The sequence below is a fragment of the Sinohyriopsis cumingii genome, chromosome 14, assembly GCF_028554795.1.
Source record: "Sinohyriopsis cumingii isolate HCF-2022 chromosome 14, ASM2855479v2, whole genome shotgun sequence".
NCBI classification, from domain to species: domain Eukaryota; kingdom Metazoa; phylum Mollusca; class Bivalvia; order Unionida; family Unionidae; genus Sinohyriopsis; species Sinohyriopsis cumingii.
The window spans coordinates 120,160,941-120,176,363 of NC_142974.1; the positions used below are offsets into that span (position 1 = coordinate 120,160,941).

The following is a 15,423-nucleotide window of genomic DNA, read 5'->3' on the forward strand; positions in this document are numbered from 1 at the left end:
TCGAGACATATGGTCTCTTATGACAGGTCATAACACCATACAACCAATAAATATGTACAAGGAGAGCCTGGTCTCTCAAGACAGGTGGTCTTTCATAGCAGTGGTCTCACAAGACAGATTTTACTGTGGTAGCAATCAAGGCTCATTGAAAAAAAATTATGACTATCTTTTTCCATTTCCTGAATCTTATATTCCTTCAACATCTTTGGCAAAACAGTACCTCGCAAGAGTCCCTCAGAGATACTAATGTACTCCAGTCCAAAGCAATGAGCACAAGAGTTCATAAGAGAGACTAATGCTCTACAGGTCAAAACAATATCTACATGGGTTCCTCAAAGTGACTAATTCTCTACAGGACAAAACAATAACCACGAGAGTCCATGAAAGAGACTAATGCACCGCATGCTGAAACAGTGATAACAAGAATCCCACAAACATTTGAATGCACTTTTAGGGCAAAACAAGAACCACACAAGTCCCTCCAAGATACTAATGATCTACATGACTAAAACAATAACCACAAGAGTCCCACAGAGAGACTAATGCCCTACTGGATAAAACAATAACCACAAGAGTCCCACAAAGAGACTAATGCCCCACTGGACTAAACAATAACCACAAGAGTCCCTCAAAATGACTAATGCACTACAGGATGAAACAATAACCACAAGAATCCCTCAAAAAGACTAATGTACTACAGGTCAAAACAATAAACACAAGAGTCCCTCATAGAGACTAATACACTACAGGATGAAACAAAACCACAAGAGTCACTTTAATGGACAAAAAAGTAACCACAAGAGCCTCTTAGTGAGACTAATATTCAACTGGTTAAAACAATCACCACTTGAGTCCTTGAAAGAGATTAAGAGATTTTGTGGTGTTTCTGGACAAGCCATCCATAGCTGTGGGACATGTTGCCCACAGAAGATTTTTGTTGTTGTTGCTGTTGTAGGGTTTAACGCCATTTTTCAGCACGCGATAGGCTATACATGGCAGCCAGTATTAATGCTGGAGGAAGAACCCAGGAAAACCCCGGAAAGAACCACCGACCCACGAGAAGCTACTGGCAAGCTTTCTCACATGTCCACATTAGCCGAATCCGAGACTCGAACCAATGCAGACAGAGGTGAGATGGCAGTGATCCGTAACGAAGAGCGCTTTAGACCACTCGGCCACTCGGGGCCCCGCCCACAGAAGAAACGATAATCATTTATATAACACATCTTCACCTGACATCAATATTGTCTGCCAAACTTCAGAACAAAAGTCATCAAAAAACTAAGGGACAAGAATTAACAAATGTACAGCACAAAGATCAGCTACACTAACCTGATTAACAATAAACCTGTCATTTCTATCCAGGAGGTGCAAAAAGGGGGACCAAACTGATTCTTTGTTCTTCTTGGCATACTCCCTCAGGATTTCAACCCTGGATTTGTCCTCCTGTAAAGAATCAAAGTACTGACATTAGATTTAAGGCCCAGATAACATTTTGTACATTTTTATAAAATCTGAAGTAAAAAGACAAGGCAAATTTTGAGTAACTCGGATGCTTCCCCCTAGGGAATCCCTCCCTATACAGGATGTTGCAATTCACCTGCATGTCAGGTCCAAATGCAAAACACACAGACCCTGATCTGCTATTGCAAAATGTACCAGCAGATCAAGACCCATGATGTTTGTTCTATTGATTACTCATAACAAACTGCACAGACCCTGATCTACTGGCTCATTATATGATTGCAGCTTTGGCTCAATGTTGTTTGCACCTGGAGCCAACTTGTAAGCTGGTATAAACTACTATCACCCCGATGTTGCACTCCCTCCACCCCTGACCTGAAACCACAACAATTGTTCTACTCATGACTTCAAACCATTGTACATCTGATCTTGATCTCTCCCTCCAAGGAACCCCAGGAAAATGTGCAAAATCAAACCAAAGCTGTCATTTTTTTTTTAGGAAAAGTCAACTGGGTACCTGTCTATCCTAATGACTGGTTACCCTGGTATCTGATCAAAATGAAATCATATTAAATGTGGACCTGAGCTGCATTGTTCATACATGCCAAACCCTTAGGAGGTATAAGAGTAATTATTACCAATGTAAGTGGCAAAACAGAGTAATTTGAACATAGGAAGAGTAGTCTATATATTACATGACATAATTACAGAAAACCATATGAAAAGCATGCATTTATTTTTGCTACTTGGCAATGCCTGGATCTGCACTTAATTAAAATTCTCCTCATAAATTGGCTAAATTAATATGGATTAGTACAAGAATATAGATATGAAACGAATGATAAATTACATATATACAACATTCACTTTAACTAGTCTAAACATTTCCATGTGTAATTTTTGTGGAGTAGTCATACATTTCAGTCCACAAATTCAGAATGCTATATTACATCACCGTCAAATTCTTCTTTAAAATTCTGTGAAGTGCTAATAACAAGTCCTTTTCCTTGTGTAGCATGTTCTTCAGTTCCACAGAATCCCTCTACTCTAACATTTTTCAGTCATATAACATTCCAGAGTCACATCAAAAAAGCCCATCTCACTTAATATTTGAGGCCATGTTTTTTTACAAGATAGACTAGTCTGCTATTTATGTGTGCATCAAACTATATGAATCTGTGACACATAGTTTCCAATTCAAGAAACCAATCTGTTTTCTTGGAAATGTGTCATGTATAGTTACTGTAAATAAAAAATAAGGAAACTGTTTGATGTACATAGCCAAATGGTTGCACATATCGTAAATATAAGATCAACAGATGGTGGTCCATGAGGATATATGTACAGCAGCCAATAATCACACGACACAAGCCTCAAAGTGTACTCGTTATTCTGTGTCTCACTCACTCCAGACATTGCCAGGTATTATCTTTGATCTGAACTTAGAAGAATGTTGGGGTTTTTCATATGAACCCTACGGCTAATTTTATTACCCAGGTATTTATGAACAGGTGGATACCTGATAACCAATTCTCTAAACATTTCATTTATCCTGACCAAGGGACTACCTCTGCAACTACAATTTGTTTATTTTCATTAATGAAGAATGCTTATTTCTCAAACAGAGTCTAGATTACTGACATCTGACTGCATTATGTTACTGTGGTAGATAGCCTTCAATACTTTACCTGTAGGACATCATCCAATACTGTTAAGATGTACTGCAAAACTTTACCTGTAGGATGTCATCCAACTTTGTTAAGATGTACTGCAATACTTTACCTGTAGGATGTCATCCAACATTGTTAAGATGTACTGCAATACTTTACCTGTAGAATGTCATCCAACACTGTTAAGATGTACTGCAATACTTTACCTGTAGGACATCATCCAACATTGTTAAGATGTACTGCAATACTTTACCTGTAGGACGTCATCCAACACTGTTAAGATGTACTGCAATACTTTACCTGTAGGACGTCATCCAACACTGTTAAGATGTACTGCAATACTTTACCTGTAGGATGTCGTCCAACATTGTTAAGATGTACTGCAATACTTTACCTGTACAATGTCATCCAAAACTGTTAAGATGTACTGCAATACTTTACCTGTGGGACGTCATCCAACACTGTCAAGATGTACTGCAAAACTTCACCTGTAGGATGTCATCCAACATTGTTAAGATGTACTGCAATACTTTACCTGTAGGACGCCATCCAATACTGTTAAGATGTACTGCAATACTTTACCTCTAGGACGTCATCCAACATTGTTAATATGTACTGCAATACTTTACCTGTAGGATGTCATCCAACACTGTTAAGATGTACTGCAATACTTTACCTGTAGGACGTCATCCAACACTGTTAAGATGTACTGCAATACTTTACCTGTAGGACGTCATCCAACACTGTTAAGATGTACTGCAATACTTTACCTGTAGGACGTCATCCAACATTGTTAAGATGTACTGCAAAGTTTGGTCCTTAGCTATGTGGCTCATTAGGCTAAAGAATGTCTTGGCAAACTGCAAAAAGATAAAATAGGAACAATTACAATTAAGCAGTTCAGATGTGTATCTCAACAAATCATTCTATCATGCTTAGCTATATCCATTTACCCACTACCCAATATCAAGTCCATAAAACAAATTTTGAATAGATGTATGAAGCAAATCGATTTTAATACTGAATACAATTTTAAAGTTCTTTGGTGTGAGCTACAATTATTTTTAAGATTAAACCCAGAGGCAATATTCAAAAACCGCACTACCACGTACCAGGTAATTAGTGTAATCTGCTTAAATGTTGGATATCTGTCCTTTACATTAGTCATCTCACAAGTGGCCTTTTAAATCTCTATCCACAGAGTGGAATTGTGGGTGCATTGGTCTAAGGCACATTTCCACTCTGTCTGCATTAGTTTATATGTCTTGGCTTGACTAATGTGGTCATGTGAGAAAGCCTGCTTGTAGTTTCCTGTAAGTCGATGGTTTTTCCTCCACCAAATTTACTGACAACCATGTATAGCCCATCATATGCTGAAATGCAACACAAAACCTATATCCACAGAACTCAGAAAATATCCATGCATTTTATACCATTATGCATCAGGGGTGCAGAAATTTTGTCAAATTGTCAACAGAAAAGTAAATTAAAAAGTTTTTTTGTCCCTATGAAGTCCCATTTGTCAGTAGTTATACAGTTAATGATGACAGGACTGTTGTTAACAGAAAAGTAAATTAAAAAGTTTACTTGTCCCTATAAAGTATAAAGTCCCATTTGTCAGTAGTTTTGCAGATAATGATAACAGGACTGTTAATATGTTTACTGTTATTAAGCTGTATGCAGCATGGATCTGTGACATAAAATATACTTGATATTTCAAGTTGTGTTACACTTTTACTTTCATGGTCCGAGTCTACAAATCTACCAAGAATGCATTTTTGGTCTGTAACTCCTGAATCAGTACAAACATTTGAATGGATGGATATGATTTTAGCTTTAAATATGTTATCCATGACATTTTTCAGTATGATGTCAGATGTTCTGCCCAATGAAAGTAGTTGTTGCCATTCATTACTTTTCCCCCAAAGAATCTGAATATTCCCTTTAATTCTTATGTACTATAATTCAAACACATGGTTCCCACGCTTTTTTAAAGATAATTTCCAGGGGTTTTCCAGCATGAAAATAATTTTGTTACGGTTCACATATGACCATCACTGAAGGAAATTATATTTTAGCTTATAAAACATGCATTTTTGAAAACAAAGAAGTTCCTATTTCAAGACTACCAATACATCTAAGTCAGAAAAGTTGATCATGCACTAAACCACAAAATGTATCACTTGAAACAAGTTAGACAAATGTATATTCCTGTAAATTGGCATGTAAAGTCATATCAGGAATCAAAATTCTAACTTTACTTTTGTTGATTTGCATTATGTTGGTACAAATAAACATGAATTAGTTTTGTTTCCTTTCAAACATTTAATTCTAAACAAGTAATAATGATCAGTTGTAAATAAAGATAACAATCTATATGCATGTTATACAATATAAACACTTTCTATCACAGTATAAAAAACAAGAAATGGAAAGTATTAGAATCTTATCTTGCAAAATAAAAGATTAAAACCTGAATTAATCTGTATGAATAAAATCCAAAATGATTTTTTTCTTCTTCAAAGAACATAAACTCCTGAAGAGAATTCGGTTAAAATCCACGATTTAAAAAATCATTTACAAAAGGATTGATATAAATTTTGACCAAAAAAAGTCAAAATTATATACTACTGTATAAACAAGGATTGAATTTTCTGTAAAATCAACGTATTTTTGCTTGTAATGTGATAAACCAGTCACAAAACAGGTATTGATACAGCAGCTCATATCATTTTGTGATTTCAGTACATGGGACAAGAAGCTCCCATTTCTCCTGCGCAACCATTTGTCGCAGTGTAATAGTTAGCAGCAAAGTTCAGTTCGGCATTCCAACATTTTGGACTATAAATTTGACTTAAAACAACTGGTAGTCCATTGTCTAATCCTGGTTTCCTCCAAACATACCCACAACATTTTTCCCATGTGGACATTTAGGTTGGGATGTGGGGTCAGTGCAATTACCTATAGAAAAATTGGAATTGGATGGTGCAGTAGCAACATATGGTAGTTGCTTACCAGTGGGTCTAGCAAGCTTAAATGATGTTACATCGAGTAATACCTGCATCAAATCTATAGGAAAATGATTTATGTTCTCAGAAATGGTAACAATTAAAATTGTTATGTCTTTAATTGGCTGACAGACTAGATGCAACTACAGCATAGATGAAACCTGACACAGTACTCATCATTTGCATTACTGGTCACATGACAATGCAAATATCAGACTACAACATCAGAAGTGCAATAGTCACGTGATGTAAACAGCCAACTCCTAACGTTGTTGCCCAAAAATTAAAATATATAAAATGTAAGTCAGATACATTTGTAAAAACCAGAAGGAACATTATGATTCTCAAAATATTTATTTCCAGAACAATGACCAGAAACCTGTCCCTGTAGTAGCAATATGGACAGACAGATTCATCAAGCACAGAGCTCATGTCAGCGTGTTAGTCACATGATACAAAATCCCATGTAGTTCTTGGAATAAAGATATAGAGAATCTGGTGCTGTTTTTTTTAAAATTATTATCACAAACAGTATAAGACTTTCATTAATATCTGTATTTTTTTCTACATTTGAAATGCATTGATAGTACGTGAATACAGAATCTAATATGTCATGAACATGTGTGAAATGTGTGCAACTAGCAAATCGTGAGTACCAGGCCAAATTTCATCAATGCCATAGTTTCATTTTGTCTTTCAGCAGATTAAAGGCTTACTATATAAAACTTAATTTCTGAGAAAATAAATAATTTTCATATCGATTTCATGCAGGTATGACTCAAAGCAACATTTAAGTTTGCTTGGACATTTAGTGAATGGCTAAATTTAACTCACGATCAGTTCAGTTATGACTCAATTATTTAATCATTTCTGGCGTCAAGTGTTGGTGGAAAATTCCTGTTTTTTTTAAGACTTTCATCAATATTTGTAAAATTCAAGGACTTTTCCCTGTCAATTTTTTAAAAATCATTTCTCTCAACTTTTTCCAGATTTCCCAATAGCAAGGGAACCCTGCAAACACTTTAAGATATCAATTGTCCCTTTCGTCCTGACATGTTGCTTGTCAGACACCATTTAAAAACAAATAAGCAACAGCCTGAACATGCAGATATTCAGAATAAAAAAATGCATGCAGTTTACAGCATCTGAGTTAATCAGGTAAAGTTAGTCTGGTTCCCTGACCAATTCCACTGAATCTAATATGCAACCCAAATCTCAACCAAACATAAACAACAGAACATCTTTATCTTTCTGTGATTGTATTTCCATAATCTGTGCTTTTTTTATTCCTTAAGTCCGTATTTTAAGGGTATTACAGTAAAACTTATGGTGAAATCATAAGGGTTGGCAGGATTGGATCTACTGCCCTTTCAAGTTACTGCCATGATTTACTTGTCCACAGACATGTAACCTTGCACAAGTTGCCTGTCCATAAGAACAAATTACCAACCTGGACAATATGGACAATGGATTTCTGTTTTTATAGAGAGAGAGAGAGAGAGAGAGAGAGAGAGAGCTTTTCGACCTCCAAACTTATGCATGACTTCTGCTAATTGGTCATAATATGAAAACTTGTGTGCACATGTACAGACCATCATTAACCACACCCAGGACTTTGAAGTCTCTTTATTGCTGTAGAATAGAAATGCACACAGAGTTCACTTAATCCTTAGCCTATATGCAAAACAAAAATTCTGCAATGTCCAAAACTGAAATGGGTAAACTGCCCATCCCATCCAAAAAAGACCACAAACTGTATTAAGATGGGAGTGATTTTAAGCAAGAAATAAATGCAGGGCTTGCAAATATCATACATTGTGTTTGCACATTAAATTGATTGTTTCATATGATCTTTAAAAAAATCAGAGCGAATCCAGAAATCACTCAATCAAGAAAATACACGAAAAAAACAACCAAAAATCCGATCTGCAGGCAAATAATGTGCCAGCAGACCTAAGTCAATTACTGATCACGAAAAATTACTCTGTTCAACTACTAAAAATAATTACTCTAAACTGTAGCGGCATATTGTGCCAGCAGTGTCAACTTCTAACAACCAATGTCCCGATCTATACTGAGCAAACCAAATCTGTATAAATTATGGTTCACATCAATAAGCCCTGCCTTTGTTTCCTTCTATAACCCTTCTTAATTTTAGAAAATTCATTCTATTTATTTCAACTAAGACACTGGTAGGGGCATATCGGAGCTCACACAATTTGGAGTCAAATGATTCATTTTTCTGCACAAGATCGGCCATATATGACAACCAGTACATCTGTTTGGAGGAAGAACCTAGAAAGACTCCAGTAAGAACCACTGACCCACTGGAAGTTACTGGCAAGATTTCTCACACATTTGGTCAAGACAAGACTCAAACTTACACAGACAGAAATGTGTAAGTAATCTGCAAAAGGTGAGCACCTTAGACTGTTCAGCTACCAAGTCCACATGGGAATGAACCTCCCAGGATGTGAGCTGCTAAACACACATGATTTTGACAGTGTTTATGACATCAGCAGTGTGCACTTATTATGTTGATACTATCTTCTTAATAATTTCGTAAGCAAAGAATGTTAATATTACATAAAATACAGCGTTTACCTTATGTACTCAATTATGTGTCAAAACCAACTGCAAGCAGCACATAATGTGTCTACAGATTTGGGTTTCTGCCTTCTAATAGAAGTCATCTGCAGAACACAGACTTTGATCTGCCAGTACAATATGTGATGGCAGATCAGGGTCTATGATTGCTGCTGGATTAGACATGTATGCAAGTATATAAGGTAAGCCACAATGGTCAATGCTAACAAGACCCCCAGCACTTATGATGGCAAGTTTCTGGAAAATACTTCACTCTAATGAAGTACTTGAATCAAGACGTGGTTGGCAATTGATTTTATTTCTAATATCGAGTTTTGACCAAAGCGAGGGGAGTGCATTACTGAAGCATGTATTGTACTGAATATGGTAAAAATCTTTAATATAAAGGCAATTATCATCTCATGTTTGATGACATTTTCACTGTATTTGCTTCTGTCAATGAAAAAAGAATTCTCTTTTTTCTATGGGTTCAATTAAGAACAATAAACACTAATTCCTAAGTAAAATACCTGCATACGACCAGCTGGATCCTTCAGCATTGCTGCTCTGCCTTCAGGAGATGTACTATCAAACTTAGATATGAAGTTATAATCCTCTACAGATATCATCTGTCCCCTGCAAAAAAATAAAAATACAAGCTTTATGTTTTATTATTAATTCATCTATGACATTGTAGTGGGGAGATGCCTCTGATAGTTTTATGTAAGGCATAATACACCTCCCCCTGTCTGAAACACTGATTTTAACACTCCAGCCACTAATGAGCATAAAAATGGAATATGCCACAATTACAGAGCTTGAAAATAATGTTGATGGGTCCAAGACATGTCACCCAATGAGGGAGCCCTCTGAGGGAACCAGGTCCAACATGTATTATCCAAGTTGCTGAACTGTTGTGAGGAACATCTAATTCAATAGAAAAGCACAGTTATATGCATGAGCTTCAATACATGAAGAAAGTAGTTACTTGTAAACAATGTGTGTGTGTGTGTGTTTTGGATCTTTAACATAGCTTTAACAAATTTTCAGTCATATCACTATGATATCTGCAGTGTGGCAGCTTACAGTGATGTCTACCACTGGTGCTCATGCCAAAGGCATGTAGCATGATGTTCCTTCCACCTGGTCAAATTATCCTGACACCAGGCCAACCAGTCCTAACACTAACCTCGTAATGCTAAACACATTGCGAGGCAGCTTTATAAATTTTTGGTATGATTTGGCTGGGGTCAGAACCTGGGACTTCCCATATCTGAGGCAGACGCTGTAACCACTATGCCACTGGAGCAGTCCCATCACATTTAAACAATGTGGTTTCCTTTCTTTACTAATCTGAATAAAAATGGTCGAGTAGTCTTAAATGGTCTTTCTTTTCAATATCACAGGACTTGAGTTTAATATAACTGAAGTTAAACCAACCTTAAATTTTGCTTTACCATGGTACAATGCGTTGATTATGTTGGAACTTTAAAAAGATTGAACACATTTTTCCTGTGTCCCGATCACATTCAAACCAATGTCATTTTGTTTTCCAATGTTCTTTAAATGCACAAACATGGCGTTCATCATACTTTGAAATCCTTATTTGGCTTATTCTTCTTTGTTTGTAGTCCATTTTATTCATTTTTGGATTACTGCAGCTTTTCAGACTTGCTGATGGATGAGAAACCGATGGATAAGAAACCGATGTTAAAATAAACTCATGGCTCTTATTGATCATCTGTTCTGTTCATTGGCATGGAACAACATGCTGCAGGTTGGTTCACATTTTAGTGTTGTAGTCAGTGGCTAATTCAACCCCACAGTATTGGACCAGTCATGCAATATGCATGAAGACATTTTTTTTTTGAAAGACATCACATCAGAAATATCGAGTCTCTCATTGAATAAGGTTTCAAGTGATGACTTTGGAATTGTCTCTTTCCAAATAATAAGGAAAAACCCTTTTGAATGAATTCAGACTTTAGCTCTTGGGACTTTGATAGTTATGTGGAAAGGAACTTGAATTTAGAGTTAAAATAGCATTGGCTCACATGCTTTTCTATACATGTTGTTCCAATCTGGCTATCATGTAAACAGCAAATTTTTGCTTGGTTTTGATAACACTGTACATAATTTTGCATATATATATTTGTTGACATTTTACACTTTGCTCAACAAGGAATTCAGAGACTGCTGAGGAATACTTTTAATTTCCATAATTTAGAAAAGTGGGAGGTCCAACAGACTTTTAACAAGTTTATCTCTTGCATCCAACTGTGAATAAACCTTGGACCACTGCTTTACCATCTTCACCCAATGATTTTAAAAGAATTTTTTAAAACCTTTTTTAAATGCCCCAAACGAAAGTATTTATAATTCCCAGCGATTTTTTTCAAACACTTATAAGCTGGGACAGGAGTATGGCAAAATACCATGGACATTTGAATTAAATGGACAAATAATAGATATATTTCATAGAGTCTGAGAATATTAAAGCATCACTATTTTTAACATGTTGGAATTTTATTGTTTTCACCAATGTCTCCCCCTTTTTTTGAACTTTTATTCAGATACAAGTTGTTCTCTGCCTTTTTTTCTCTCATGACAGACAAAAAAGCATAGAACTTGTTGGTCTACCTGGTCAATGCAACGCTATACTTGTGTTTCCAGTGATAGAATTTGTTGACAAAAAATGTAAATTAGCTATTTTAAAGCACAGAAAAATACTATAATGTTAATAACACTCCCTTCTACTGTCCCATTTCAAAGAAATCCCAACTAAGATCTTAGTGAATACTTTGTTCAAAGTAGATTTTAATAACACTGAAAATGTCTCATACCTCATGGAAATTTATGCCCAAAAGATTATATATAAAATACACATTCAAATACACTTACCCATGTATTATTATAAGATCATGGCAAAATGAGAAAGCAAAATCCAGTATAGTAATGAAATTATCAGACTGAGTCTTGATTCTCGGAGTCTATCTCTCTCTGTCTAAGCAACTTGTAGTAGAAATATGAAAGCAGGACCCTCTAACATCATGTAAAGACCCTAGAAAATTCAAATTCATGGGAGCACATAACTCTTTAAAATAACACACAAACAGAAGCCATGGTATTCCTGTCCCCACACTTCTCCATACCCTGTGACAGACTAAGCTCTGAAGGACAAAAAAGAAATTATTCATAACTAAATGCAGCACCTATACAAGGTAGACATTACCCTAGCAATGGAACCATGAAAAGGCATGTATTTCACTGAAGCACATTTCCCTAATCACGGTGCAAAACCATTCAATATTAACAAGGAATACACAGAAATCGCTCAGACAAAACAAGGATGAGGGAATAAACAATCAACACAAATAAATATTGTTCTCATAAAACATACTGCCCACCCCTTTAAATCATGAAAATTCCCCCCCCCCAAACAATATCATAAAGGGAAATTTCTTCTCTTTGAGAAAATCATGGAGATATCACGGTGTATAATCTATGACTCTGCTTATATAAAATTTGAAAATTATAAACTTACACTTTAATTTACAGTAGTAACCTGTCATCAAAGACCATTTCTTCTGTCAAAAAATAATGGGCACTCAAGAGAGCTGGTGTATATGGAGAACCCAGTCTCTCAAGACAGATGGTCTTTCAAGATAGGTGGTCTCTCAAGACAGTTTTTACTGTATTGCTAATATGGGGGTCAAAACTGTTAAATCATGTATTTTTGTTGATATTTTTTCCATGGTTCTGCATCACTGTGTGTTTAAATTCATGGATAGCAAAGGGAGATAATACCTCTGTTCAGGCAGATCACCTTTTTCAGATTTTCAAATTCAAGGTGTGCTAAGAACAGAAAATCCATGAAAAAGAAAAATGTAGCTTTTGCATCCATACATCATTATCTTCCATTTACATGACATTCTACACCAATGAATCTGAAAGTGCAAGTTGTTGTATGAGTGGTGGGCAAGACCTACTGTAGGTAAGACTGCCAGTTGACCCTGTTGGATCGAACATCATTGGCCCTCTGTTGCAGAAGGGAGGTGGCAACCTGAGCTCCTGAAAAAGACATGATTTTTCATTATTCTGTTTTGCAATTAAACATAAAATTATGAAAAATTATACATTTTGTTATGTTAGGTTTTAGCTTCTCAAAAGGGACTTGTCCATGCCAAGCTCATTGATATAGTAATACAGGTCAACAATCAGTCAATTCTTACTATAGAGTGACAAACTGTACAGACTCTTGCACTCTTTTATTTTTGTTATATATATATATGTGTGTGTGTGTTGTGATTTTTCTATCAATCTTTGCATCATTCTGCTTAATTGATAATATGAACAACAATTAGTACAGATGTCTCGCAAGGATTTTAAAACTAGGAGTCCAGGTCTCCCATTTTGGTAAAAACAGGAATCCCACCATCAGAAGTTGCAGTCCCTTCTTTTCTACAGAATCAACATGGACGTGAGTGCATCTATTTTTAGTTGGAGAGGTTTTCGAAATGTAATCACTCACAATAATATAGCTTCATTACAACAGTCCACTGACAGGATCGCAAATTTATGGTTTATTTATTTGTATAAATACTTGTAGTAATTTTAGGCAAATAAATAGTATCTGAGTTTCTGTTTTTCCCCTATTTTTGCAAATACGTGTCAAGTCAGAAACCAGCTTAGACCTTAAAATGCATCTCGCGAATTCCACAACATAGCATTGTCCCATATGTTTCTGACCTATATAATTTGTATTTTAAACTTAAATCTTTAATAAAATAATACATAGGCTTTAGTTTCAATGATTTGTATATTTTTTCTGAATATATTTGCTTGATGATTTAAGAAAACAGACAATCTAATAAACTGGTACATCCCAGACTTAGCGAAATCTGCCATTATTTCCCGTTAGGCCTACTGGTTCATTTACAGTTTCGAACTAATTTTATGATGAAATAGTGTGCAAGAGGCAGTTAATATATATCAAGATCACCGATTCTGATCTTAAAACACAAGTTTGTATGTTTTATCATCAAAGGATAGCATGCAGGAGATTGATAGTTGCTACCTTACTCAGAAATGGGTTAATGGTCAATCAGCTATCAAAACATAATGCTTGTGAATGGGCAAGAGTTTGTTTTGTCAAAATAATTGATATAAAAACTAGGCTTAGCTACTGATGCCTTGATGAATACATTTTGCTACAACACTAGAACTAACTGGGCTAAGGCGAGGGGCATTTAAAAAAAAAAATATGGTATGGTCAGTCAATGTACCTCTTAAATAATCAGAGGGCAAAATCGTTTTGACTTTCCTAACAGAAGAAGGCGAAGTTTACATTTGTAGGCGACTTGTCAACCACTTACAAATGGCATTTTGTTTAAATCTCAACATGTCTTGATTCTGAGGTCACATGCACTGCTTATTCCGCTACATTTGGAAATGAACACAATAACTAAAGCTAAAGTTGTTTATTTGATGTACTTTTATAAATGACCACATGTACATCTCTGGGTCATTCTGCCTCTGAATTCAATCACTGTAAATATCAGTACATTTTCCCAACCGGCCACCAGGCAAGGCCTTTGAATGTGCTGCCCAGCTATTGCATCATGTTCTTTTTTATGTACTCTTATAATATGGCAACAAGTATGTACATCAATGGGTCTTTCAGTCACTAAATTCTGTCATTGTAAATATCAGCACAGCTAATTGATCAACACATTGTCCCACAAAGCAGGACTGGAAAGTCTTTGAATTTTACTGCAGAACTATTATATCTGTATGGAGGACTCCCACCTCAGTGATTTTATGTGTCCCCCCCCCCCAAAAAAATGGCATCCAAATATGCGTAATTAAGCGTTTCCAAGATCTATGAAGTATGAAACTTGTTCTCCGTGTCATCCAAGGTTTTTAACGATCATATTTACAAAACTTTTATGTGTGGTCTACAGAATCATGTCATTCACATGAACTGAAATCAATAATTCAGAGTTTTTTTCCTTATGTGCAATGCATTTTTTTATTCTTAGCAATTTAATTATGAAATATTCGGGGCAATTTCTTTTTAACTGAAAAACTATAAATACAAAATATAAATTCACAATAATTATGAATAATAGCATTGAATATATGAAATACAATAATTGAATCAGTTGTTAATAGTTTCTCTTGCTTTATTCTTCACAACCAAATACGCATCAAATATTTAATGTCAATAAAATACCACAATTTATTTCTGTTCTGATTCCACTTACCTTTTGATACCTGTGGAGTTGTAGGAAAATTAACTGTTACTGGGAGAGAAAACCTACGCAACTGAACTTCTTCTTCATTTGTTTCCAAACCCTTCCCTTTTCGCAATTCTTTAGGTTCCTCAATAGTGTATGTCTGTGATCGTTTCATGCTTAGTTTCAAGTCATATACTTTATTACCAGTTTTTCTTGCTATTACATGCACAAGAAAACTGTTTTAAAATCTGTGATTTCTGACCAAGTTTCTAAATAAATTTCAGGTTCATTATAATCTATTTAAACAAAACATGCCACAAGTTTTACAAAACATTATTAGTTTACATCAATTCTGATTTTCAGTGACCAGTTATGATACTAAAAAGAGAAAGTTTCATTTTCTATAAATCCTTATTGAACGAGTTATTGCCAAAGTTCATACTAAGAATTTAATTA

General features: G+C 35.3%; 1 protein-coding gene across 1 annotated transcript in view; it reads right to left on the reverse strand.

Annotated features, from left to right (window-relative positions):
• Window positions 1–15,423, reverse strand: part of LOC149784712 (V-type proton ATPase subunit H-like) — a 45,295-nt gene that overhangs the window by 19,930 nt on the left and 9,942 nt on the right. Inside the window, exons 2-5 of the mRNA XM_089932740.1 lie at window positions 12,718–12,799; window positions 9,259–9,364; window positions 3,905–3,994; window positions 1,333–1,446 (exon numbers count right to left, since the gene is read on the reverse strand). Of these exons, the coding sequence (XP_089788866.1) occupies window positions 1,333–1,446; window positions 3,905–3,994; window positions 9,259–9,364; window positions 12,718–12,799 (392 nt within the window). The remainder of the gene's footprint in view (window positions 1–1,332; window positions 1,447–3,904; window positions 3,995–9,258; window positions 9,365–12,717; window positions 12,800–15,423) is intronic.